Source organism: Lepisma saccharinum, chromosome 7 (genome assembly GCF_977018435.1).
Source record: "Lepisma saccharinum chromosome 7, izLepSacc3.1, whole genome shotgun sequence".
In the NCBI taxonomy this organism is placed as follows: domain Eukaryota; kingdom Metazoa; phylum Arthropoda; class Insecta; order Zygentoma; family Lepismatidae; genus Lepisma; species Lepisma saccharinum.
This window is the reverse complement of record NC_139235.1, coordinates 98,198,027-98,224,614: the sequence shown is the minus strand read 5'-3', so window position 1 is coordinate 98,224,614 and position 26,588 is coordinate 98,198,027. Positions and strand designations below refer to the sequence as shown.

Here is a 26,588-nt window from a genome sequence, read left to right as displayed (position 1 = left end):
TGTTTCGGCCTCGCGGGCCGTTCTTACAACAAACCCTTTAAAAAAACATATTACAATTGACACTTTCCACTTCTTGAAAATCTTTGTTGCAGTAGAAAGAATAAAAAGAATAAAATACAAAAAAATAATAATAATAAATAAAAAAGAAATTAAAAAAAAAACATTCCTACTTATAATGTAAACAATTAATGTACTGAAGGTGCAGAGTTAAATACCACAATTAGAATACAATTATTACAGCTAAAACTACAACCAATACCTCATTCCCATTCATTACAGAAAAGACAAAGCCAGGCACTATTGTTTGGCCAGTAGATGCTTCTTTAGATGCCATAATGATACATTGTTTTTATATTCCATATATTTTGTGTATAATCAAGATTTTTTTTCACACATTAATTAGCTGTATGTAAAATGCAATTTGGTAGGATACCAGTTCAGTAAGCCTACACATCACAGTCTTTCCGATTTTTTTCTTCTTTTTCTGCCATCCCAAGTGCAGTGATCAGAATTATTGTACTGCTTCTAGCAAGAATTTGCTGCAGATATTATGTCATTGTAATTCTTAGTATCAGATTACATATTCTAAAATTGTCAATGGTGTTTAGTGAATCGCTGCAAAGTTAGTATTACTTTTTACAAATATCAAAATTTTAATTGGTGACGTAGTGGCTGGCCCTGCAATGTGTGGGTGGGGTGTAAGGTTTTGGGGTCCCACAATGTTCTCTACGTACTCCTGAAAGTTTGTACAATCCCAGAAATTCAACAGATAGTGTTGCTTATATGGAAAGAAAATGATTTACAAAACAGATGTGGGTCAACAATGACACAATTCGAAGTGAAAATTCTTTGATGCGAGCTCTGAATAGTAGCCTGCTCTGTCTGTTTTCTTATTGTTTTTAATACGTAGACAGGTAGTGGAGTGGGTTCCCAGTATTATGATGATTGCAATGATAATGACTAGGGAAAATATTTTAAGGTGCAAAATTATGGTTGGGAAAGGGAAAAAAAGGTTCTGTAAATGTTTCCAAAAAGGTGAAAAAAAAGGTGCTGATAAAATACCTTTATTCAATGATCTCTTTTCCTGCACCTTGAAATCATTGGAGCCTGTAAGGGGGGGGGGGGGGAGGAAGATCTTCATTTACACACCAGCCTACATATAATAATTCATTTTACTATATGTGTGTGTGTGTGTGTATATATATATGAATTATTATGATATATATATTTATTATTATTACATGTAAAAATAAATCACTAAATACTTAAATATGTATATTGTTAAGGAATTCATTTGTTACTTTTATAATATATATATCGGATATTTATAAAGCAGCAAAGTAATTCCTTTACCAAGTAGTCAAAAATGTCCATAAATTACAAAATAATTGCAATGGTTTTATTGTGTATGAGTTTTTGTTTAGTTTTTGCTTTCTATTAATATAAATCAATTAGATTTCATACTTTTATCTGTCTTGCTTCCAGTGATGGATTAAAGTGGGTGCTATTGATGCTGCAGCATTAGGCTCATTCCTGAAATAAACCCAGATGAAAACAGACGAGAATTTTCCAAAAGCTGAACAGTTTTCCTTCGCTATACTAACCTGAAAATAAATCTTAGAATGAAATTTGGAGCCCCAATTTCGGACGCCTAGACACAGCGTTACTTATTATACAGTTACCATTATTCAGCAGCATCAAGCCCAATTTCGTCTTAATCCGGCCCTGCTCGCTTCTCGTACTTAGCCATTAGCCAAAAGTGGCAGAAAAGCAATGTAAAATACTGTTACACGATACTTTTATACATAATACACTAAAGGGAGAGAGAAAGTTAAAAAATGCAACACTCAATGTATGTTTTGATATTATTATTAGTATATTTGAAGTCAAAGTACTTGCATATCTTTGTTGTTACAACAAAAGCTCTCCACCCTGGACATTTTTGGTGGGGGGAATTTTTAGACCAAGATGATTGGTGGGGGAAATCCCTCCCTCCCAGGATTTTGCACCCTGCTTATAACTATTAAACACATCAAATGAGCCCAAAAACTCAGCAGGAGGTGGAGCCCCAGGGGTCAATTGTCCTCTTGCCCTAAGGGCTACTACCACCTGACAGTATGGTCAGACAGATCAGAACATGTTGCTGCAGCTTATATCATATCATTCCCTCCCACCAGCGACAGCACCAGGATTTATCATCTAGGAGTGCTGAGGGGGTGCAGAATGAAATATAGAGGGTGTGATGTTGTAAATAAAGGAAAATTAATCATGCATGCAACCTTTAGCCTCTACGTCAAATACCCATCAACTTTTAGTAGGCTTCTTTCATTTGAGAAATAAACCAATGAAACTGAAGAATACTAGTGACTTGCTTCATTTTTGCTTGATTTTACCATAACAACCACGTGTTTTGGAAATTTGATTAATTGAATTTGTCATTTTACGTCATTTTTCTGCCATTTTGAAAATTTGAAAGCAACAGCTTGTTGAAGGCAATCCAATGACATACAATGTGTGTTACGCTCTGAGAAAGTGGTCATGGAACCAGTGGCGTGCCCAGGGGAGGGGTCATAACCCCTCCCTTTGTCCCAGTATTTCTAAAGAAAAAGAACACCTAAGATAGGAAGAGATGGCAAAATGAGGGCTGACTACCAGAAAATGTGTACATAACCCCTCCCTTTCGAAAATCCTGGGCATGCCACTGCATGGAACGTAAACATTCAGACACAAGTTACGAACAGCTATAATATGACAATATGACACTGCAAGAGTTAATAGTGTCTCCGGTTAAAAATAGGTTTTGAAATGTGGGTGCGGCAGAAAATTGAGAGGTGCGCATCACTCTGGTGTGGCCTCTGCCTCCCATCCTTTGAAAATTCCTGACGGTCTGTCAGACATTCTTTTGAATGTTTGTAACATTTATTTGGCCACCTTCTCTTCAAAGATTGCCTTACTTCTTTTCTCTGGGACAAAAACATATCTTCACACTGGGAATGAGAAACATTAACATTTTGTCTATTTATGCTATTGCATATACGTCTGGGAGATGCTGAAAATTGAACATGGTTGAAATTTCAGGCACATCACACGAAATGTCCGAGGTTTCCAGTCGCATGTCCTAACCGCTGTGAAGCAGCCATCTTAGTGCGAGAGGAGCTGGACATCCACCTAAAGGACCATTGCCCTACGCTGGTCATGTCATGTGCCTTCAAAGATGCAGGATGCAGATTTAAGGTATCTATAATTTTTAATGAAACTGTTATGCTTAAATGATTGATTTTGAATCTTTATTTAATAAGTATATGCAACAATATTTTTTTGCTTTTACACATTAAAAGTATAATATTAGTAGTGTAATACTCATGCGGCATTCCATTGTAATAGGTGGGACACACAAAAGTACATTTTTTACATTAAAGTAACTATTCTACTGATAGTTAAGCAACATTTTTATTAATTTCTGTGCAATGAAATATGAAACCTAACACTGTTAATTAAACATAACTACCCTTGAAATACGTACTTTCCCAGATTTGTACCTATAAGTGAATAATTTTGTGTCATGTGTGAGACACTAAACACTGTCTCTTTACTTAATGATAAATTTATTTTAATTTCTATGAATTTCCAAATGATGAAAAATAAATTATTGATCTTTGAATATTCTAGTGGAGTTTAGGGTGAAATGTAACAGTTAAAGGAGAAATTAATTGTTTTTTGGTGTCACGGGTGGGACACAATACAAGACAAAACCAAACAAAAAGTTAAAATAAACGAACAATATGTAAAATACCTTCTACTTTCTAACTTAATTCATCATCTTCCTTTGCCGTTTCCTGCCTCTGGCTGGGTCAACACTTTTTCCTGGTCTTCCACCACTCCTCTCTTTCCATGGTGTTCCAATCTTGTCCTCTTCTAACACTCTCCACTATCTGCTCTTTCTACCGACACCTTGGTCTCCCTCTTGGCCTTATTTCCACTCCTTGTGGATTGTAAGCTCTTACTGGTAGTCTTTCTACATCCATCCTCTTCATGTGTCCGAACCATCTCATCTGTGCCTGATCTATTCTGTCCTGAAGCTTCACCAACCCCAATGTCTGTCGGATCTCCTCATTCCTTATTCTATCCCTTCTAGTCTTCCCCAATATACTCCTTAAAAATTTCATCTCCACTTGCCTGCATCTTTCTTTTGTGTCTCTCTGCTCCTTACGTAATTATTGGCACATAGCATGTTATGTATTATCTTCTTGCATTTCATAGGAACATCCCTGTTCCATATTAATCTTCGAACACTTTGATATAGTCCACCACCCATTTGTCCTCTTCTGTTTACCTCCTCATCTGTTGTTCCACTTCTCTCAATTATGCTTCCTAGATATTTGAAGCTCTCCACTATCCTCAATTCTTCAGTGTCCATCTTTATTCTTGGTTCATTTCTGCCTCTGTTTCTTGTTGTTATTAGTACCTCGCTCTTTTCTGCACTGAATTTCATTCCTGCTCTTCTGATTTTCTCGTTCCAATTACCAAACTGTCTCTGTACTTCTTCTTCCCAAGTCATCAGCAAACAACAGGGCCTTCATCTCCTCCTCTCCTATCTTCTTCCCCACCTCTTCGTTAATTGCATCCATTGTAATTATGAAGAGCAGTGGCAAAAGAGCACTTCCCTGTTTTAGTCCATTACTTATACTGAACCACTCTGTTGTTCCCACTGGTGTCTTCACACAGCTCTAATTGGCCTTGTATGTGCTCTGCACTCTGCACACTATCCCTTCCTCAACTCCTTTCTCTCTTAGAGCCTTCCAAATCTTTGTTCTGTCCATGCTATCGTATGCCTTTTCTATATCTAGGAATGCCATAATCAAATCATTTTTATATTCGTAGAGCCTTTCTTGTAATTGATTTATTGTGAATATCAGATCTACTGTTGATCTGCCTCTTCTAAATCCATATTGTTCGTCTCTCACGTTCAGCTCTGTCACTCCACTTATTCTTTTATCTAATATTTTCTCATACATCTTTGCTGAGTGGCACATCAGTGTTATTCCTCTATAGTTTTTACATTCCTTATTTATGTATACGTAAAACTTGAATTTTTATCCAACAGACATTCTCAGACTGTTCACTCACAAGTTACAGCATTGCATTTAATTTTCAAAATTGAGTTTCAGGGCACTTTAACATGGAATCCCTCTTATCTAAAACAGTATTATAATGTATAGTAGTATATATTAATTAATACACATTATTGTAGTTAAGAAAAACTGCCACCATCCTTGACTACTAAAGTTTCTCTTGTAATTATTTACTACTGTGTCTATCATTTCCCAAAATATGAATAAAATTTTTGTTATTATTATTATTATTATTAACAATGTTGTTTAGGAGTGTGAAACTGAATACAAGCCTTTTGCATCTCTTTTGGAGTACCTGTGTAAATGTATCTTAAAATTAAATAATAGAATACAATGCAAGGCTCAGTGCATATAATACCTTATATTTGAAAGAATTTGGTCTGAGCCAATACCGATGCTGATGTATTAGTATCGGCTGATACCATAGGTATCGGTATCGGTTTGATACTTTTCCAGCATCTTGGTCTTTCATTGTCTCATGTGGTCCACAAAAATGCTGCGCAGCACTTTTGCAGAGTCTAATTATCTTGGAAATCAGGAAAGTTTCAAATTTTCTTTATATTTTGCACCATTTTTGCTTGACAGACTGGATTTTATTGTCATGTAACAAATATTTTTAACATTCTGATGTATTTTTTTCATATTTTAAAGCAAATTTCTTGGTAAATGGATACATATAATTGGAGTAGACTACTTAACACACCAGTATTGATGAATATTTTGAACCATTTTTAATTATTGCAATTTTGAAGTGTCGGTATCAGTGGGAATTGGTAAGAGAAGAGTATCGGTATCAGTTCAAAGTGGTATCGGCTCAGCTCTAGAAAGAATATAAGATAGTGATTGTTGAGTGGTGAGTAAGACTGTTATTCCTTTCTGCAACAAGAGATGTTCATATTTTCAGGGCCAGCGTTACGCACTGGAGAAACATTTAGATGAGAACACAAAGCAACACCTGGTACTGATGTGTGGGCTTGTCACCAAACAGCAGCATCAGATCAGCAGTTTGAAGTGTGCCCTCAACAGACTCAGCCTTAATTATTCAGGTAAATTAAGGTGATATGATATCTTATGTGCAGTCTGTTCTTTCAACATCTAGAACAGTATGTAGGAAGGATTATTGTTAATGGCTAACATTTACAGATTATTTGTTTAGGTGTGAAATGTATATTTTTGTATTGCAATTTGAAAAGATAATTATGTTACATGATGACCATTGGTTTCAAGGCAAGAGCTCAAGGCATCACAATATGAAACTGATACATTCAAATCTGACTTTCTCACTTTATAAATCTAGTTGAACTAATCCTTGGAATTTCATTTTTGTTTTCTATTTTCTCCATAGTCATTTGTTTATGGCCATGGTCTCTGGCAACAAAGTCGCTTTAGATAATTTCTCTCATTTTGAAAACTGCTGTGATATTTCAAATTCTGCAAAACTACATTATTTGGAATTCCTTCTAGAGTATTCAAGTGAACCTTCTTGTGGTATTACTTTGCTGTTAACTAGTTCCATGACAATGAGAGGCTATTTACTATCACAGATAACTAGGCAACAGTGAATGCAAACCACGCAAAGATTGAGTGAATACTGTAGAAAATTATCAATGAATATAATTTTTAAAAATTGTATGTATCGTAGTGTTTTTTCAAAGGAGTAGGATATCCAAAATCATCTTTGCTGCTACAGGCTACGAAAATTAAATCCTTGATCATGAACACTGGGTGCAGTACCTACATTGTTAAAATAAATTATTATATTTATTTTACATTATTACTATAAATATATTATTTTCACACACACAAGAAACTCCATATAGAATCAAGTTATGAAAGACAATCATGAAAAAGAATAGAAACCATTTGTTAGAACACTGAAAGTGGTCAGGAGTCAGTGTGACTAATGGATGTCTTCTGGATATTCGTGCCAGGGAACATCCATAGGATATCCAGGAAGGACATGTTTTGGACATTCTGTGGATTTGTTTTGGATATTCTGGATATGCTTTGGACATTGTGGATCATTTTTGAACATCATGCTGATATTTTTTACACATACTTTGGATACGAAAAGAAGATTCCTGTACTAGATTTACACGTATCGAAAACCTCGGGTGCACATATGCTTATAACAAGTACTCCACTCTCTCTGAGAAATAAACTTCCTCAATGCAAACTGGTGTTGTGTTTGAGACACAAAGAAAGCCTCGTGGCAAAGAAAGTTTACATGGCCTTGCACATGCGTGACTTGCTGAAAAGACAATGCCCAATGGACGATGCAATTCCTTTGGGAGATATTTTTAAGTTACGATTTAGTACTGCATCACAGAATTTGATTCCGAACATAATTAACTTCAGACTAGATACTGTGAATGAATCTTTACATGAATATCAAGATATTTATGTCAAATTTTTAGTATCACGTGGATGTAATACCACATATTCCATAAATATCCAGGACAGGAGATCCCGTGGACATCCAAAATGTGAGATTCTCTGGATATCCAGGATGGGATATCCCATGGATGTCCAGAGCTGGATATCCACACCATGGGATGTCCACAATATCCATGGATCTGCTCTGGACATTGTGGATATCCTATGGACATCCCTTGGAGGTTTGTGCTGTGTGGGAAAGACTATTTGGTTTGTTCTTTCATCAAATCATTATTTCTCCTCACAATCATGATTATGTTAATGTGGTAGAAACTTAACATTAAGTAACAGATGTATAAATAAGAACAGCAAATATTGCAATACATATTTTTTTTATTTATTTCAGGTACTCTCATTTGGAAAATCAGCGACTACTCGTCCAAAATGGCTGAAGCAAAAACCAAAGAAGGGATGGAGTTAGTCAGTCTTCCATTCTTCACTAGTCAATATGGGTACAAGTTACAGGTAAGGAAACTCATTTTCATTTATTTGTCTTACGTTTTACCGAAGGTTTTAAAACTATATTATTATGGATATAAGAAGTATTGGTAATGTCAATTTAATCATGATTTATTCCAGTAAATTGTAAATCTAAAAAATCTGTTCTTGGTCTTCCACTGCAGGAAGAGAAAATATATTACTTGAAATGGGGCATTCCGTGAAAAGTGGTTCTACTCCATGTAAATAAAAAATATATTTAATCTGAAAATTATTAGTGCTTTTAATTGTGTTTAAATGTTTGTGAATGCATATAATTTCACCAACAAAAATTAGTAGCCCATATGCTTTACAGACTTTATCATACTCAAGTTTTTCTTGTTAGCAGACACCACAAAGTACTTCATACATGAAATCAGTTCATTATGAATATTTTAATCCAATCTCATGTCTACATTTTATGTGTGAAATGTCGTATATGTAACACTGGAATGTACCAAATACATTGTATGAATTTATGAAGTTATATTATACCAATAGGTATGAAATAATGTGGTAGTTTCATGTGGAAACATATCAAGCAAAAATATTCCTTAACTGCTTCCTTTTTTAACTTGCTAATACATTGTAACAGTGAGTAGGGAGGTGGAGGGGTGAGTGACATTTATTATTCTCCTCAATAATACATAAACGTTCATTTAATTGCATAGTGTTCCTTGCCTGTTTGGTTAGGTGGTAGAGAGGGGCATTGCAGATTTCTCCCCTCAGATACTTGACCCATATGTGGCAGTAGCAGTATTCATATTCCATTGTGTACTCAGATGCACTGAAAGGTCAGAACTTGCTTATCATTTGCAGTTTTGATGGCATTTCTCCTTTAGCATTTATAATGTCATTATACAGGGCTATTCATAAGAACGTGGAACATTTGAAAAATTCCTAAGACTTAAACTACTGAACAAAGAACAAACATTTTACATTCATATTAAAAATATACTCTCCAATTTTTGTTTCCAATATCACAAAAGTCACAAATGCTCTATGTGTGCACCTTTAATGATACACGAGTTAGCATAACTGTTCACAAGATCCACGGCATCGGTAATTTGGTCCACCCTGAGATCCTGGACTGTGGAGACATGGAAACAGTATCCTTCACAAACCCTCAAAAGAAAAAGTCACAAGGGGTTAAATCAGGGGACAACTTCTTGCAAAACAAGAACACAAATGCCTGCTCCCGTTTACTGAACATATTGCTACTGCCTCCTAGCAGCAAAACATGACATTAGACATTAAAAAAGAGACAATATGAACAGAGCATATTTTGCATTTCTTGTTTTATTTTTGTTCCAGGCATCCCTTTTCCCCAATGGCAACGGTGCAGGCGAAGGCACGCACATCTCCGTGTACATCAAGATCTTACCAGGAGAATATGATGCACTGCTCCGCTGGCCTTTCTCCCACTCTGTCTCCTTCACGCTCTTTGATCAGACAAGCATGCCAGAAAAGGTGAGATATCTTAGTTGTTACTCATAAAACATTAACAAAATGAATAAAATTTAAGGTTACTGCACAGAAATTGACTCTTCTGTGATTGAGTTCGCATTTAGTATTTAATTTTCCAAACAGAGAAATCAGTTAGTATTAGATTTTTAATTTAGTGTTATTAAAACAGCTAGTCCCAATATGAGCCTTGAGAAAGTGACAGATCTACGCAACTTTCTTCAAAATCTGTGCTACCTGAAATTTCCTATAGTGATATAAGATCTGTTGTATGATAAATATAAACATATTGTTATAAAAATGTATTTGGCTGTTTAAAGTTGCTCTTCTACATCTTGTGGGCCAGTCACATCATTGACAAAAACAGGTGAAAACAAGGATAATGAAACATGAAGACAGAAAAAATCAGCAAACATATTTGTGTATGTGTACACATATCTATGATTATTCTACATCACATTAACTTAAGGTCATAGTGGATCCAGTTTTGTTTTGAATTGCACATTACTAAAAATTTCTAGTAACGTCTGGCAACTTCCTGTATTTCTTTAAATAGTGTAAACACTACAGCTAGATCTGCTAGCATTGTGTTCTTCTTCCATTTTTCATGATCTTTGTATTACTGTTAAATAGCAGGTGCTTCTAATGTGTAAAAATAACTTATTTAATAAAATATAATACTAACACGTGGCACAACAGCCCATTAAGGGACCGGGCCTACGTACCGACTGCTGGCCTCACTTCCACCTGATTCTACTCACTCATTCATCTGAGGTGGAAGATCATCCAACCAGTTACGGGGTGTGTGGTCAGCACGACTAGTCCCCAGTCGTTGTTGTAGGTTTCATGACCAGGTTACGCTACTCATTTGTAGCTCCCCAATTTCCTCGTGATGTCGGGTGGCCACCAGTCCCATACATAGGCTGAAATCTCAGGAGATAAGTTGGTATGCTTCCTCAAATGTCTGTGTGTCCCATAAATGGAGCCCAAAGCATGATGTCTCAGATTGCATGACCACGGTGCAAGATGTGTAAAAACATATATTTGATAATGACAAATGCCACAATTTCTTATCACATTGGCTGTCAAATAAATTGGCAATTTGTCATTAAATAAATTGAAAATTTGTCATCTTAACTAACATTCCTTGTCGACAGAATATATCCCCCTCCAGTTTGGCTCACCAGCATCCTGGTCCAGGTCTCCTTCAGTGGAAATTTCAATGGTCACATGCATCTATTAAAATTAACAAAAGATTTGTATTAATATTTTTATTATTATTATTTTTGCATATATTTCATAATTTCAAAATGTAGTTATTGCTGCAATATTAAGCCTGTTTTCTGGTTCCCACTTGATGAAAATAATAATAATATCATCTTTATTTAGCAGGCGAGGTTCAGTGCATGCTGTTCTCCCACCTAACCTTTGACTGATGTGTCACAATGATTTTCAATGTCCACTCTCCAAATTGGGAGAGATCAAGAATGTGTGAGGTCCTACCCCAACATCCCCTAAATATACATCATGGCATGGTGCTATATGCATGGGGAACTTTACCTTACCTTTCTATCCACTTTTGTCCCAAACCATGCAAGAAGTTAAGTACAGTGTCTTTCGCAGGCTAGGTGTCCCCGGAGCAGTGGCGGAAAGTAAGATCGCATCTGCCGGCAAACTGGATGCAACGTCCACGTAACTGGAGCCCCTAGCTATGTAATAAAATAATCTCGTACAATTACATAGACGGTTACAATTAAAATGAGCACATACCTTGTTACAAGAGGTGTTAGAAATGTTGTAATCCACACATTTACAGCATTTTTTAAGGAATTTCACTAACACGTATCAGTTCCTCTTCCGAAATTGCTTCAATTTCTCTCCTGATATTTTCTTTCAATTCTTCAAATGTATGGCTTCAGGTTTAAAAGCTTGGTAGCTCGTCACGCAGACGTCATGAAATGTCTGTTTGTTATGCAAGGCACCAAAGGCGTTTGTGAGGAGTATGTTCCAATCGCTCCATTGCGTCTACTTTGTTCTCAGAAAGCACACTCTGTTTCACCCTTCGCTTCTTATCAAGAACAGATACTGTTCTTGTTCACAAGTATCCAAACACCGTCTCTGTCTGAAATAGGTTCATCTGGGAATCCTGCTGTAAAATTCATTCTAACTTCTCTACAATTATTCGTAATGATGTGGTGGTTGGTGAAACATCAAAGCAGCTTGCCACCAATGTGACCACCCAAACTTAATTTCATGATGTTGTGTGTTCAACCAAAAGCAGATCCAATGCGAGCATAGCCTTATGGTCAGGTGCGGATCCACGAGGGGTGATGATGGGGCAATCGCCCCTCCCAACTACCAGGCTTTCTGATATATTATGCTTAATATTTTTGAAGATTCAAATATTCTGTCTTTTATCGCTAAGTTTAACAGGCTAGATAATATTTTTTAAAGTTTGATTTAAGTCAGCTTTGTGTTCAAGGCACGCTAAGGGGAACGAATCAGAACCCCATGAGAGAATAGGTTTTTATTTTATTTGTTGATTCAGTTTATTCCTCATATCTAATCGACCAGTTTACGGTGGCAATAGGTGGAATTATGATAACAACATACACTAATGACCATCCACTAGGGATCCCACGTTCGAATCCCGGCCTGGGCATGAGTGTTCTTAGTGAGTGTTCTGTCATCAATTTCATCATATCATCCATCACTCCTGCTTATCTTCGTGATTAGCCAAAAGTGGCAGAAAAGCGAAGTAAAATAAACCAAATTAATCAAACCATCTACTGGGTCCCTCCCTATCTTTACATGCAAAACGATACTGTAATCTCTGGATCAATTGATTCCTGTTTAGATTATGATATATTGTTCATATAAAACAAAACAGTTCAAGTGTATGTTAGAAATGATTCTTGGTGAGGTGAGGCACGCTACTGAAATTTCCCCATCCCAACTGTGATTTCTGGATCCGCCACTGCTTATGGTAGCAAGTCACTTCAAAATTTACAAAAGGAAATTATTATTGCATGTATTATTTTTACATATTTGTGCAATTGTAGTTAATTGTAGCTCACTGGAAACCCTACTGAAAATTCTGTCTACTGTACTATGTAACAAGCCTACATACAAAAAACACTATCACTTTTCTTCCAGGCATGCAATATTGTTGAAAGCTTCATCCCTGATCCAACGTGGAAGAATTTCCAGAGGCCAAGCAAGGAGCCCGACTCCCTTGGATTTGGGTTTCCCCGATTCGTCTCTCACGAGATGCTGAAGAAGCGGCACTTCATCAAGGACGACACCATGTTCCTTCGAGTGAAGGTGGACCCAAGCAAAATAGTTGCCGTGTGAAAGTGACTGGCATTCCGTGCTCTACGTGTATGTGTGTTGTTAACGTTGCTGTGTTGTGGAAATTGTGCATTTCTATGTTTATGCATTTTTCGTACTGTTTCACTGAAAATATTTCCATAATTTATTGTATAGAGGCATGACATTTTCAAATGTACTGGATGTGTGTATTTTTTTACAAAGTAAGTAATTGGTCTTGAGAAGTTACAAAAATTTAATGAAAATTAAGAATATTTCTTGGAATGTTATGGAAACTTTCACCACTCCGTCATCGAGAACTGTTCAGATATCCATCATCACATTGATATATTACATTAAATATTACTTTTTCACTTTCAATTGTGTCATGTAAAAAAAAATCTGAATCTAATTTTCTCCTTTACATTCCATACCACTAAGGCAGCTAGATGGACATGTACAAAACAATATGTTACAAGCAAGAATTTAGCAACAACATTGTTAGTGTTGGTATCAGAAGAAACAGCAGCAATTACATTAAGAAAAGAATTGCATTTTTTGTGTATATATTTGAGACGTATAGTGTAGCCAATATCGAAACTGTGTGTAATTTGAATAATATATCTGGATACACACATAAGGAAAGTTCGTACAATCTTGTACATATGTACTATACATGTAACAGCACATTAGGCTTAGTGACACATCATATCCAATTGCACATTAGTTTACAAGCAAGATTTTCTGTTAAAGAGAAGCAAAAGAACGTAACATTTGTTATCTGCTGCTAAGGCAATAAATATTATATCATAATTTATCATTCTGCCTTGTGTTTTGCAAATAAATTATAGCAGGAGTCATCTTCAGCATATGTATTGAAATACTATTTATTTGCCATTTTAAATTTGAGTTGTTATTGCATTCTGTTATTGTTGTCTGGCACATGTTACAATTAAATTTTTTCTCACTAAATAACAGACAATCCATTTAAGAATACCTACTGATCATATGGGATCATCTAAAACCTTAAAACATATATATTTTTATATATACAGAGTTTACTGTGCATTTTTATAAAGATTTGTTTTAAAAGCTGGTGCAATTTTTAACAGAGAAATGTAAACACAAGAACTAGCAAATGTTATAAGGTTGAAGGTTGAGAAAAATCACTCTCAGGTGTGCATATAGCAAGAATTATGTACTCTATTGTGTTAGCCAAAGAACTTCTTTTTTTATTTTTTACATTCCTGTTAAGTTGGAAACAAAATATCTGTGTGTGTGTGTGTGACTGTGTGAATGTATATACTTGTAGGTGTTGTGATAAGTTTTGTAGATATATATGTGCGTGTGTGTGTATTCATTTAGCAAGTTAAATGTTTAAATGTTTGTATATGAATATTAATGGATTGATAGATCTTCAACATACAGCTGTTTATATGAAATATTTTTTTTTCTGTACTGTTTTGCAAAATGACCTGACTTATTTACACAACTGTTTTTCAAACACGTTGTTTGTGAATTCACTTGCATATCAAATAAAATTCTAAATAAAATAACAGCAATGTTTTAATTATTTTGCATGGTTCTTTAGGTGGTGTTAAGGCATTGAAATGTTTATTCAAAACTGCATTCTTTCTGGGCATCACTTATTCGTGCATTTAAACAATACAATATGTTACAAGTTAATAATATAATCAGTGTGGTATTTGGAAAATTTCCAGTGGGGGAGACCAATAAGCAATCTTAAATCACTGAGATATTATGACCAATACTCAAAGTGCCAATAGTTAGTAACCAGAAGGGTTATATTCCTCAACCCCCTGCCCATCAAATACCATCCTGACTCCATGCAAGTCACAGAACCTAAACTGCACAGGCCCGTAGCCAGGCAGGGACTGGGGGGGCTATGCCCCCATTTGCACTGCTGCCAGCCCCCTTGACATTAGGTAAAACTATCTTGTTTTCTAATTTGTTTGAGGTGAAGAGTGAAAATGTAGACAGAATATATTATTTTGTTCCCAACTTCGTTCGTTCATCTTGTTTATGAACAGAAGTCTAAGCAGCAGCAAGTGTTTAGAAGATTCTCTAGACTTTAGAAAGTTCTTTCATAGGGAGCCTTCTTTATCTGTACCTTCCCTGCCCCTGTTGCAGCCTCTCATTTGACAGAAATCTGAGACTTTGATGTCATCATCCACATTCCTTCCACACCTGCGTCAAATGTCAACAGATCCCAAGTTTTGGGAATGAAGGAGAGTTTTATTGCTTCGGCCGGGGGTGAAATGTATGGTAGGCACTATGATTGAAGTGAATATTGTACATTTTAACATTTATGATATAAATATCTAAACTAACTAACTAACTCTCTAGCCTTCTTAAGAGGCTATATCATGGGCAGCGGAAAAACAGACCTTCATTCAGAACACTTTTACTCGAAAACTATTTGAGACATTTGAATGAGCTTTGTGGTCAATTGATTAGAAAGGATGAATCTTAACAGTGAATATTGAAATTTTTTTATCACTTCCATATTTTAAAATATATTAGCTGTCAAATATCTCACTTTTTGGATCGGCGTATAGAGCCCGATTCTAAGTTACTGTAAAAATTAAACCTTGCAAGGCTTTCTTGCATCCTTCCTGAGTAAACTGATTTTTTGTTTTTTCAAATTGAGAGGCCCATTGTGACAATAAGCCATTTGCAAACATTGATATGCATTTTCAAACAGCTTTGAGAATGGCTTTATTCGAGCCATAGCGGGGCTGGCCATCGGCTGGCGGGGTTATGTTCAAGTCCTACAAGTTCAGCCGTCTGCCGATAGATGACTCTGACCAGGTTTTACAATAGTGGGCGTGGCTTCGCTTACTTCTTCTTCTACCCTTGGTATTGTCTTTTCCCTTGGGGGCGGCTTTTGACCGTGCTCCGACCATTTCGGAAAATCCAAAGTTGATTTCCTTCACCCGGCTGTTTTTTCATTGTGTTCCATTTGTCTTATTTCTATTTTCCAAAAGGATAAATACATTAAAACAGAGACTGTCCCAATTGAATCTTACATACATTATAGCAAAATTAAAGTTAGTTTTAAGTCAATTACATGCTTAAATAGGGTAATCGGGACTGGGGCTACAGGATAAAGTGGGATCCAGACCACTGTGTAGTTCTACCGGGGATCAAACGTGAGACCCCTTGAATACAAGTCGAGATAATTACTACTAATTTCATCGAGGAAACTCAAGGACTTATTTGGGGAGGGGTCCGGACCCCTCCCCAAGAAAGACTTTCCAAGTGCAAAAAATAAATAATGAAAATATATTTGTGTAGCATTCATTTATTACATAATCGATGGTTATAATTTCCTTTGAACTTATTGATTGATTTGTAGTTTCTAAGTCCACTTTTTGCACAGAAAGGCTAATCGGGACTGGACTTACAGTTTAAAGTGAGATTCGAACCACTACTTGCATCCACCGGGTATCCAACCCGGGATCCCTTGATTACAAGGCAACGACGATACCACTGCGCCATCGAAGAGGCCCACTCTTTGAACTTATTGGAAGAAAGATTGGAATTAGGGGGCTTAGAAGGACAGTACCAATTACCAAAGATTTATGATTGCATGCTACTATTTATAACAATATACATAAAATATTAATCAGGAACTTTACTTTTCGCTAACCGGATCTAACATTCTCTTTTATTCAATAAATATTCAATTCTTCATCAATTTGAAATGAATTTCTTTGTCGGGGCACTTGTTTTTTATGCAAATTATGCCGATCTTAACTACAGGTAAGTTAGATAATGAATACGTGCTGTTATCCGATCTTTTTACCTATTTATGTGGTAATAATATAATTTTAACTTAAACATCACATTATTATTATTATTCCTGACACAATTGGTTCGGTGTATTTCTAGATACGTGCCTTGGGAGGCCCTACAGAAATTACAGCGAAAGGAAGTGAGACAGTCGGGTACTCTTTCAAACTCTAAATCTTGTTCTTGTCCCAAGTTATGTAAAAGCTCTCTCGTTTTCGTCTCGATCTCTGAATACATTTTCAATTATAGTCACATTAACTTCAACGCATTTTAAAAATACAATTTGTGTCTATACAAAGAACACGCTTGGGCAATACATTCACATTTAAAGAACACCGATCTATTTCATAAAGAGGTAAGACAACCATGCTGAAGGTAGATAGTTAAATTTTAAAAATAATTCACTGCACATTCAATTATACTGTATGTAATGTTATGTTATAATAATGGAACCCACATCTTGCAAATTTTTTAAATTCTAGTTTCATTGATATTTTACTTTGGATATTATGTGAATACATTAATCGTGATGGAGGGAGAAAACACACCGGAACGACAAGTGACCGGCGACACGTGTCGCTTGAGAATTGCACCAATCGAGCGTAGGCATGTGCTGCCTGTCATGCCGCTACGGTGTGAAACGTTGCTGCTGATTGGCTCGTTCCCAAGCGACATGTGGTGCGTGTCGCTTCGGTGTGAGTTCTCCCTAAGAGGGCGAGTGACAATGAATTCAATTACATCTTCATAGCTTGTTCATGACTGAAAGAAGCTACTCGTGTGGCATGTCGCTCGGATTGGGACTTTCTCTCAATATCGTGTATCATGTCGACTCGGTTTGTTGTTCGTGCATGTTTTGCTTTAAACTGAATAGGCTCTTGTTGCTTGATGTGAATGTCCCGTGTCGCTTGGGAACGAGCCAGTCAACAGCAACGTTTCTCAATGTAGCTGCAGACCGAAGTGACAAGCGACACATACCTCTAGAGAACAATCCAATCAACAGCAACGTTTCACACAGCTGTAGAATAACATGTCATACAAGCCTGCGTTCAATTGGTGAAATCCTCAAGCGACACGGATATTTCATGCCGTCTAAAGCAAAATATTCACTGTGCATGAGCGAACAACAGGCCAGGGCGACACGATGCACGGTATGAAAAAGAACTCAGTCCGAGGGACACACAAGCAACAGACAACACAAGCTGAATGTTTGGTAGCATTTATTACTGAGAGCCAGTTACCAAGAGACACGTGTCGCTTGTCGCGTGTTGCTTCGATATGAAGTATCCCTAAAAGTAAGCAGCTTTTGAATAGTTAATAGGTAAACAGCAGTGACAGCGCCAGACTTTCCTACGTGGGAGAACTACTGGATACCTGTCAAAGATTTGGGTGGACCACATCTTCACATAAATATATTTTGATATTCAAATTTTACGTGATCGATACTAAGAGGGTCCCTAAATTACCCTTGCAGCCACTTCTGTAACCTTTTTAGCACATATGCTCTTAAGCTGACAATAACTATTAGTTAATCATTTTCAAATGTCATTTTAACATGAATTAATTCAGAGAACAACCAGTGTAGCATACAGGTATGAATAAGCGCATGATTTTCTAATGTCACTATATGTTTCCATTCACCACACCTACCATAGTTTATCAGAAAGATATTAATTTACATTGAAGAACGAGATCAGATCCTGCGTGCCTAGGGACACGAGATCGAGTATGAGACTCCGTCTCTAAAATAGAGCCAAACCAGAATTGGAGGTAGGATATTTATTCCTTCTCATGTGTGAGCCGACGAGCTGTAGCTATGTATACAGTTGTGAAATACGTTTTCTACCACACTTTCCTTTTCGTTTTGGAGAAAAACTACCAGTTGCCCTTTAGTTTCTAATAATTTTTGACACCGCTGATTTCCCAACACCAGCCACTTCAGCGATTTGCCGCACAGTCATGGATGTGTTCTCAGTCAATGTAATAATTCTAGAACGTTTTCTGGGTGTTATATCCATACTGAAAACACGTAGGAACACGGAGCACAACAAAAGCGTGTTTACTACAGCCAAGCACTCACAGAAGTCTGTTGGTTAATAATTGGCATTGCACCACAACGACAATAATGAAACAACAGAAATACTTCAAACCTTGCAATTGTTGCAATTGTTGTAAACAGTATCAAGTATCAAACAGTTAGCTGATACTACTAGTATAAGTTTATGTTACGTATTTATTCGATTATCTCCCATAAAGCGTGGAGAACTGTGGAAGGGTGATTTTTCTCTCTTTGTCCGCATTAATTTGCACAGCACTGTATGTGTGAGTGTGTGTGCCCCTATCTATAGGTTAGATTACCATTCTTATATGTATTTTTTGTTTGTATTTCTTATTTCTCTGCAATTTTAATATATATTTTTATTTTTCAATAGTTTAATTATTTCACATTCATATTTTTTTGTAAACATGGTCAAGTGGAAGAAAAGGCTCCACAGTCTTAACTTCGCCATGTAAAAGAAGACGAAATAAATATAGATACATTGTTTGAAAAGTAATAATAATTCAAAGGAATTTTAATGGTATACTTCTCTGGTACGGCTAAATGATCGGGCAAGAAATTTTATGTTAATTGCGCAGTACTTCCACATTTATGGTAAACACCAACAAATACTGCTGTTTCACTACATCTAACACGGATGATCTTTCTTCTTCCTCGCCATTACCTCAATTCTGCAGGTTTCATTTTTAATTAGTATTTCATACTCTCGGTCTCGACTACTTCAAACATACCTGAACGTTATTTATCAACTTCATTATTTACAGATTATCATAATCGAAATTACAATCATAAAGATAAATCGTAAGTGTCAACTGTGAACCTGTGCGCCGTCATTTCACATATTCAGGCGAATTCAGTTTTCCGAGGTTCTAAGAGTTGAAACAAGACGCCAGCCCGATAGATCAGTCCCTGGGCAGGATTGTCGTTTGGTGCCTCCCTTTCCCCCGCACTACTAAGCACCGACATTTTATACTTTTTTCTTATGCAATGGTTTTTAATATTTACATATTACAAATTGTGAAATGATGAAACAATTAAAACTCAGTAAATGAAACAACAACAACAATAATATACTAGACCTTGGTGGCGTCCCTTCATCATCATCGCGATTAGCCGATGTTGGCTAAAAAATGACGCTAAATAACAGAAATTGAATAAAATATATAAATAATACTTGTTAAATTTGAAGATCAGTAAAGCCGGCGAATGGCAAAACTGTCATAAAAGTAACAACAATAACAGCGGCGCAGCGTAGCGACCATTTTATTTTCGTAAAGTGTTTGCGTTCCTAGAAACTACTCTATCCCTCTCCAGTAGTCGGGGCATCAACCCATCTCATGGTAGGTGTAAAGAAAATCCACCCACTGTTTATAAGTTAGACTGTAAATATTTATTTCCCGCCAGAATACTTCCGATCTGCAGCAAATTTGAGCACCAGACCTTGAATATAGTTGTTTTTAATATACGAAGATAAAAGATACTCGTTCGTCTAGAGAACAATCCAATCAACGTTCGTCTAATATCACTAAGGGAAGGACTTAGGGCAGTGCGGGCTATTCTCAAAATTATATTATTGGTATCCTGAGATCCATGCCAACCCTATTAAACAAACACTTCAACTACCCCAACTTACGAGGAATTTATACTCAAGCCCTCAGCCTCGAACCCCTGTCCTTTAGTAATTTCAAGAATCTGAAATATTACATGCAGATTCTTCTTTGTAGCTAATCAGTGGTGATTTATTCATCATGGAGTTTTGGACTTTTGACCACTGTTATTTTTTTGTAAAAATTAACAGTGGTCAAAAGTCCAAAACTCCATGATGAATTACATGCAGATATTCTGAAAATACACAGTTTCATTTCATGCAATGTACAAAGAGAAATGTCATTCCTTTAAATTAACAGTTCCTGTCACGTTTCACACAGTTGTAGGATAACATGTCACACAAACCTGCGTTCAATCAAGCGACACGGATATTTCACACCGTCTAAAGCAAAATATTCACTGTGCATGCGCGAACAACAGGCCAGGGCGACACGATGCACCGTATGAAAAAGAACTCAGTCCGAGGGACACACAAGCAACAGACAACACAAGCTGAATGGTTGATTGCGTTTATTACTGAGAGCCAGTTACCAAGAGACACGTGTTGCTTCGACATGAAGTATCCCTAAAAGTAAGCAGCTTTTGAAGCACAGTATGAATAGTTAGTAAACAAACAGCAGTGAAAAAAAAATATGTAATGATATATATATATATATATATATATATATATATATATATATATATATATATATATAGAGAGAGAGAGAGAGAGAGAGAGAGAGAGAGATAGAAAAAAATTGCCTACAAATCCGCACCCTAATCAAAATTTATTAAACATATCAAAACATATTTTTTCATTCATCAATTTTTTACGCTTACAATAACCTCTAATTATTACTAAATCAATTTTTGTATTTTCCATCTAATATCTTATTCTATTTAGCTCTTGCCAGTAGGCACTTTATCTTCATATGTACATTTTTCTTGGCCTCCATTTCATCAGACTTAGGCTATCATTCATTAATTTCCTCAATTATCTCATCCAACTCGTTTGCATTTCCACCCTTCTACATAGGAGTTGTAGCTTACCTGGCGACGTCAATTGAACAGGGGAGGTCAAATCAGCGTTAGCTTCCATCGTATACATTGCTCTCATCTTCAGGGATGAGATGTTGTTGCTATGTATGTGCTCGAAACGTTGGAAGATAACGCCGATATAATCTGGCTGGTACACCTCTTCGAATCCTTCTACATGCTAAATTGAAACAACAGTCTTTCGTAATCATTAAACAGGATGGAATAAATAGCGGGGAGGCTTTTGTAATATTAGTAATTTAAATTACATCCCCATTAAAAACTGAGCATCCTCGATGGCGAAGTGGTAGCGTCGTCGCCTTGTAATCAAAGGATCCCGGGTTCCATGCCTGGCCCAGTCCCGATTAGCCTTACTGTGCATAAAGTGGACTTAAAACACCAAATCAATAAATCATTAAGAATTAATTTTAAAATTTTATAATGAATTTCGGGTGAAAGATTCAATATACTAACCTTCATTATTAATTCAATGCCTAGAGAATTATAAAAAATTGGGGGGAGGTTGTATTTATATACACGAACGCTCGGGAGCCAATATAAGTTTACAACCTGCAAATCGGGTTTTCTCTACCGATTCAATATCTCCAATGTTGTTTGTGCTGCACCTGATTCAAAATCGGTCATAATTTATTTCGGAAATTATTTTTGGGAGAATAAAGACAGTCGATAGGAGAGCTTGACTGCCCGGACGTTGGATTCCCGGAGGAGAGGGTGAGGAAAGTGGGCTCTCCCACTGCATGAGGTGCATCTTCGTACAAGGGACTCTACTATACAACTTCGTGGGAGTTTAGAGACGATTTGCATCGCCTCTATAAATAACCGAGACTGTGAATATGTAAAGGGCCACCACCACCCACCCACCAATATGCCTTCAAAACACATTGCATAATTCAGGTAGGTGGCTTTACCGATTTCTTTCAAATACAAGTATCTAATTATAGTAACAAAACATATTTTTATACATAATTGGATTTTTCAAAATTACAATAAAATAACAAAGCAACCAATTTTGTTGTAATTCTATAAAGAATAAGTTAACGTAGGCCAGAATCGGTGAACTTCCCGTTCGGACAAATGTCGCAGTTGAAGTAGTGGTCTAAACAGGTAAAAACTGCTTACTGGCACGTAATCTGACTTAAATTTGGCATAAAGCAGTCTATTTTTTAGTTTGAAAGACCTTGTGACATTTGTCGAGCCGGGATGAAGTTCTTCATAACTAATGGGATAAAGAAAAAGGAAAATTTAATTCGTAACACTACTAACGGACTTATTACGCCATTCGCATGATGTAATTAATAAATACAATAATTCTAATTACATGATTATTAAAAAGCAAACATTTCTTTGTAAATAATAATGTAAAATGCCTGTTTTTGAACAATCCCTCCCCTGTTGTAGGTTTGTTATCCATGAAATATCAATCTGGAAATTTTGTTTCACAGGTACCTGTCATAGAGTAATCCTTACGCTGTAAATATAATTTTTTTAGCTCCCCCATCGGAGACATCTGGGCTCAAAATTTTGAAAAAGAGAATCAAGAAACGATCAAAGAGCTATAACAGTAATTCAGCCGAAATACTCTGATATTACATAACTTCCCTAAAAAAAAAGATCCTAAACTTTGAATTTTGGTCAAAATCAATATGCTGAAAAAATACACGAAACATACAATGTAGCTTGAAATGAACTGAAAACAATGTTTCTTTACCCAAGCTAGATGAGTTATCATAATTACCGCAACTGTCTACAAAGGCTAAAAATGCCGCAAATCATAAGTCAAACATGGCTGCAGTTTTTAAACGAAACCAAGTTTAGGAAAATACTACCCTTGCATAGGGGTTACAACAAAAATATATATAAATAGAAAAACTTGACCATTTTGTTAATTATTATCTTTTTGGAAAACATGGTATTAAATAACCATATTTTGCTTTAGACCTAATATTAATTAAAATATGCAAGTTTGATTAAATTAGTGCATATACGTATAGCGTATCAGTGAAAGTTTTATAAAAATAGATCAAATACATTCACAGTGTTGGTTTTATGCAAGGATAATGTTGGAAAATTTTCCGCTTGAAATCATTCACACTGAGAATCAAACCTGGGTTTACTACGTGGCAGTCCGATGTCATATTTTCTCTGGTTTTCTCATATATCCGTTTTTACTCAGTTCCATATTTTTTCACATTCACATTCAGAACATAAACATCCATGTCTTACTCGGGATTCGAACCCAGGACCCCTGCTGTCGAAGCGCGCTGCGCTAACTACCTCGCCCCGGAGGTCAATAATAGACTACTGGGACTCCTTATTCGTTGAAGAGAAGACGCTTTCACAATTATGTATGTTACAAGCCACATATTGTTGCTGCAGGACTCTATATTATCGTCTGGAATTTTTACACGAAATGGTCAGATCAGCTTTCGGCAGTGAAGACCCGAACAGCAAAACCTAGGACATGTCTGAGGAAAGAAATGACAAGGGTTTTACGACCTGTCAATCACTAACTGCCCGTGTACCGGAGGAGGCGTGTTCTTGAGGAGCCTCGCGAAGCGGGCCTGGACAAAACATCTGGTGGTGTAAACGCTGTGCGCGCTCTATCGGCAAAAGGAAGGCGAATTCGGAAAAGGCCTTTCCATGATATACAGTCTTAAACCCGAAGGTTCATGGCTGCAGCAACACAGGCCTTCCATCTTTCCCTATCTTGAGCAAGATCTATAGCCTATACTCTTTTCCATCCCTACCGATTTCCTTTAGGTCTATCTCAACGTTGTCCCTCCATCTTCGTCTTGGCCTTCCTACAGGTCTCTTACCATCAGGTTTCCCAACAAGAATCCTGTAAACTCCTCTTTCTTCTCCCATTCGTGCCACATGGCCTGCCCACCTAAGTCTTCTTGATTTAATTATTCTAATAATATCTGGACATGAATACAAATTATGTAGTTCTAAATTATGTAACCTTCTCCACTCACCTGTCTCCTCATCCCTTTTAGGTCCAAAGATTTTCCTAAGGATCTTATTTTCAAATACTCTCAATTTATGTTCCTCTTTCAATGTAAGGGACCAAGTTTCGCATCCATATAATACTACAGGCAAAGTTACTGTTTTGTATATTTTAACTTTTAGTTTCTTAGATATTAAACGAGAAGACAAAAGTTTATGAAGAGAGAAGTAACACGCATTTCCTGAATTAAGCCTACTTTTTATTTCCTCTTTAATATAATTTTCATTTGTTAATATTACTCCTAAGTATTTGAATTTGGAAACTGGTTCAAACGAGTTGTTATCAATAATTAGATTTTGATTATTACCTAACACTTGGTTTCGGCCTGTAAGCATATATTTAGTTTTCTCTTTTTTAACTTCCAAACCTATCTCTTTAGCAGTTTTGAAAAATATTTTAGCATTATTTTTAATTGTATTCACATCATCCCCCAGTAAGTCTACATCATCTGCATATGCTAACAACTGAGTCACACCATTTAATTTTAGTCCTTCTTTAGTTTCGTTTACCTTCCTAACAGCATATTCTAAGGCAAAATTAAAGAGCAATGGAGATAATGCATCTCCTTGTTTTAACCCATCATGAATTCTAAATTTGTCAGACATATTAATACCTACACGAATTTTACTTTCTGTTTCACTGGTGCATATTTTTATCATACTAACAAGGGTAAGAATTTACAATATAGAAAAAGTATCCAATTTCGTTAATTTTCGGTATACTAACTAATTTTGGCCTCCTAATCACGAATCTGTTGTAAAAAACCGGGGGTCACGTCTGGAAATTGTACATTTTGATGAAAAATTGTTCGTTAGTGCCAAAAACCATCCACGGGTAGCCCCACAAACCATTGACGTTAGCCCCAAAAACCATCCACGGGTAGCCCCACAAACCATTGACATTAGCCCCACAAACCATCCGCGGGTAGCCCCACGAACCATTCACACGAGGTTAGGTTAGGCCTGTTAGGTTAGGTTCCATTAGTACTCATTTCACCCCTAAATTCATCGAAAAAATAGGGACCGTACTAGAATTGAACATCATAAATCATTTTCTTGTAAAACAACAGCGTGGTTGGACACAGTGACAGGAGATTACATTTTTGTTTGTAAAACTACGCATATACACCTATATATATAAAAAATTCAATCGGTTTTTTTTCAAATTTTCAGACGTGACCCCCAGTTTTTTCCAACAGATTCGTGATTAGGAGGTCAAAATTAGTTAGTATACCGAAAATTAACAAAATTGGAGAATTTATCTATATTGTAAATTCGCTCCCTAACAAGCTTCTTAGGTATTCCAAACTCTACTAATATATTATATAATTTATCTCTTTTGACCGAATCATATGCTTTTTTGAAATCAATGAATAGCTGATGGACATTTTGATTATATTCCCACTTTTTTTCAAGTGTCTGTCTGATGTGAAAAATTTGATCTGTAGTTGATCTGTTACGTTTAAATCCACATTGATAATCACCTATAATTTCATTAGCATATGGGGTTAGTCTTGTTAAAAGAATGTTAGATAATATTTTATATGTTGTTGAGAGTAGAGAAATTCTACGGTAATTATTGCAGTTAATTTTATTACCTTTTTTAAACACAGGAACAATTATGGATTCTTTCCACTGTTGAGGGATTTCTTCTTTATTCCATATTAAACAAATTAATTTATGAATTTGACATATTAAAGAATTTCCACCATATTTAATTAACTCAGCTGGTATTAAATCAATGCCAGGTGCTTTGTTATTCTTTAGCCTTTTAATAGCATCTTTAACTTCAGTCAAGTTAGGTTCTGGAACTAAAGGTTCTGCTGTGTGGACTTCATTTACTTCTGATTTATCTCCTACATGGACATTTAAAAGGTCATTAAAGTAGTTCTTCCACCTATTTAGAATATCGCTTGGGTCAGCTAGAAAATCACCGTCTTTATCTTTTATCAAGTTTACTTTAGGTTGCCACTCCTTTCTAAACTCATTTACACCTTTATATAAATCTCTGATATTTTTATTTTTGTTGTTCGTTTCAATTTCGTTAATTTTGCTTTTCAAGTAATCTCTTTTTTTACTTCTAAACGTGCGGTTAACTTCTCGGTTTATTCTATTATAATTGCTTAGATTTGTATCATCAGAGTTATTTAACCACCTAAGTCTAGCCTGGTTTCTTATTTCTATTAGATTATGACATTCATTATCAAACCATGGCTTACTTTTCTTGGTTTATGGTATCCTATACTTTC

At 36.1% G+C, this 26,588-nt stretch overlaps 1 protein-coding gene across 2 annotated transcripts in view; it reads left to right on the top strand.

Annotated features, from left to right (window-relative positions):
- Positions 1-14,374, top strand: part of Traf4 (TNF receptor associated factor 4) — a 115,300-nt gene extending 100,926 nt beyond the window's left edge. For both annotated transcript variants that reach the window (XM_083125723.1, XM_083125722.1), the window contains 5 exons: positions 3,079-3,234; positions 6,037-6,178; positions 7,915-8,033; positions 9,360-9,515; positions 12,666-14,374. In XM_083125723.1, coding sequence (XP_082981849.1) covers positions 3,079-3,234; positions 6,037-6,178; positions 7,915-8,033; positions 9,360-9,515; positions 12,666-12,863 — 771 coding nt within the window. In that variant the 3' untranslated portion in view covers positions 12,864-14,374. The remainder of the gene's footprint in view (positions 1-3,078; positions 3,235-6,036; positions 6,179-7,914; positions 8,034-9,359; positions 9,516-12,665) is intronic.
- The last annotated feature ends 12,214 nt before the right edge of the window (positions 14,375-26,588 follow it).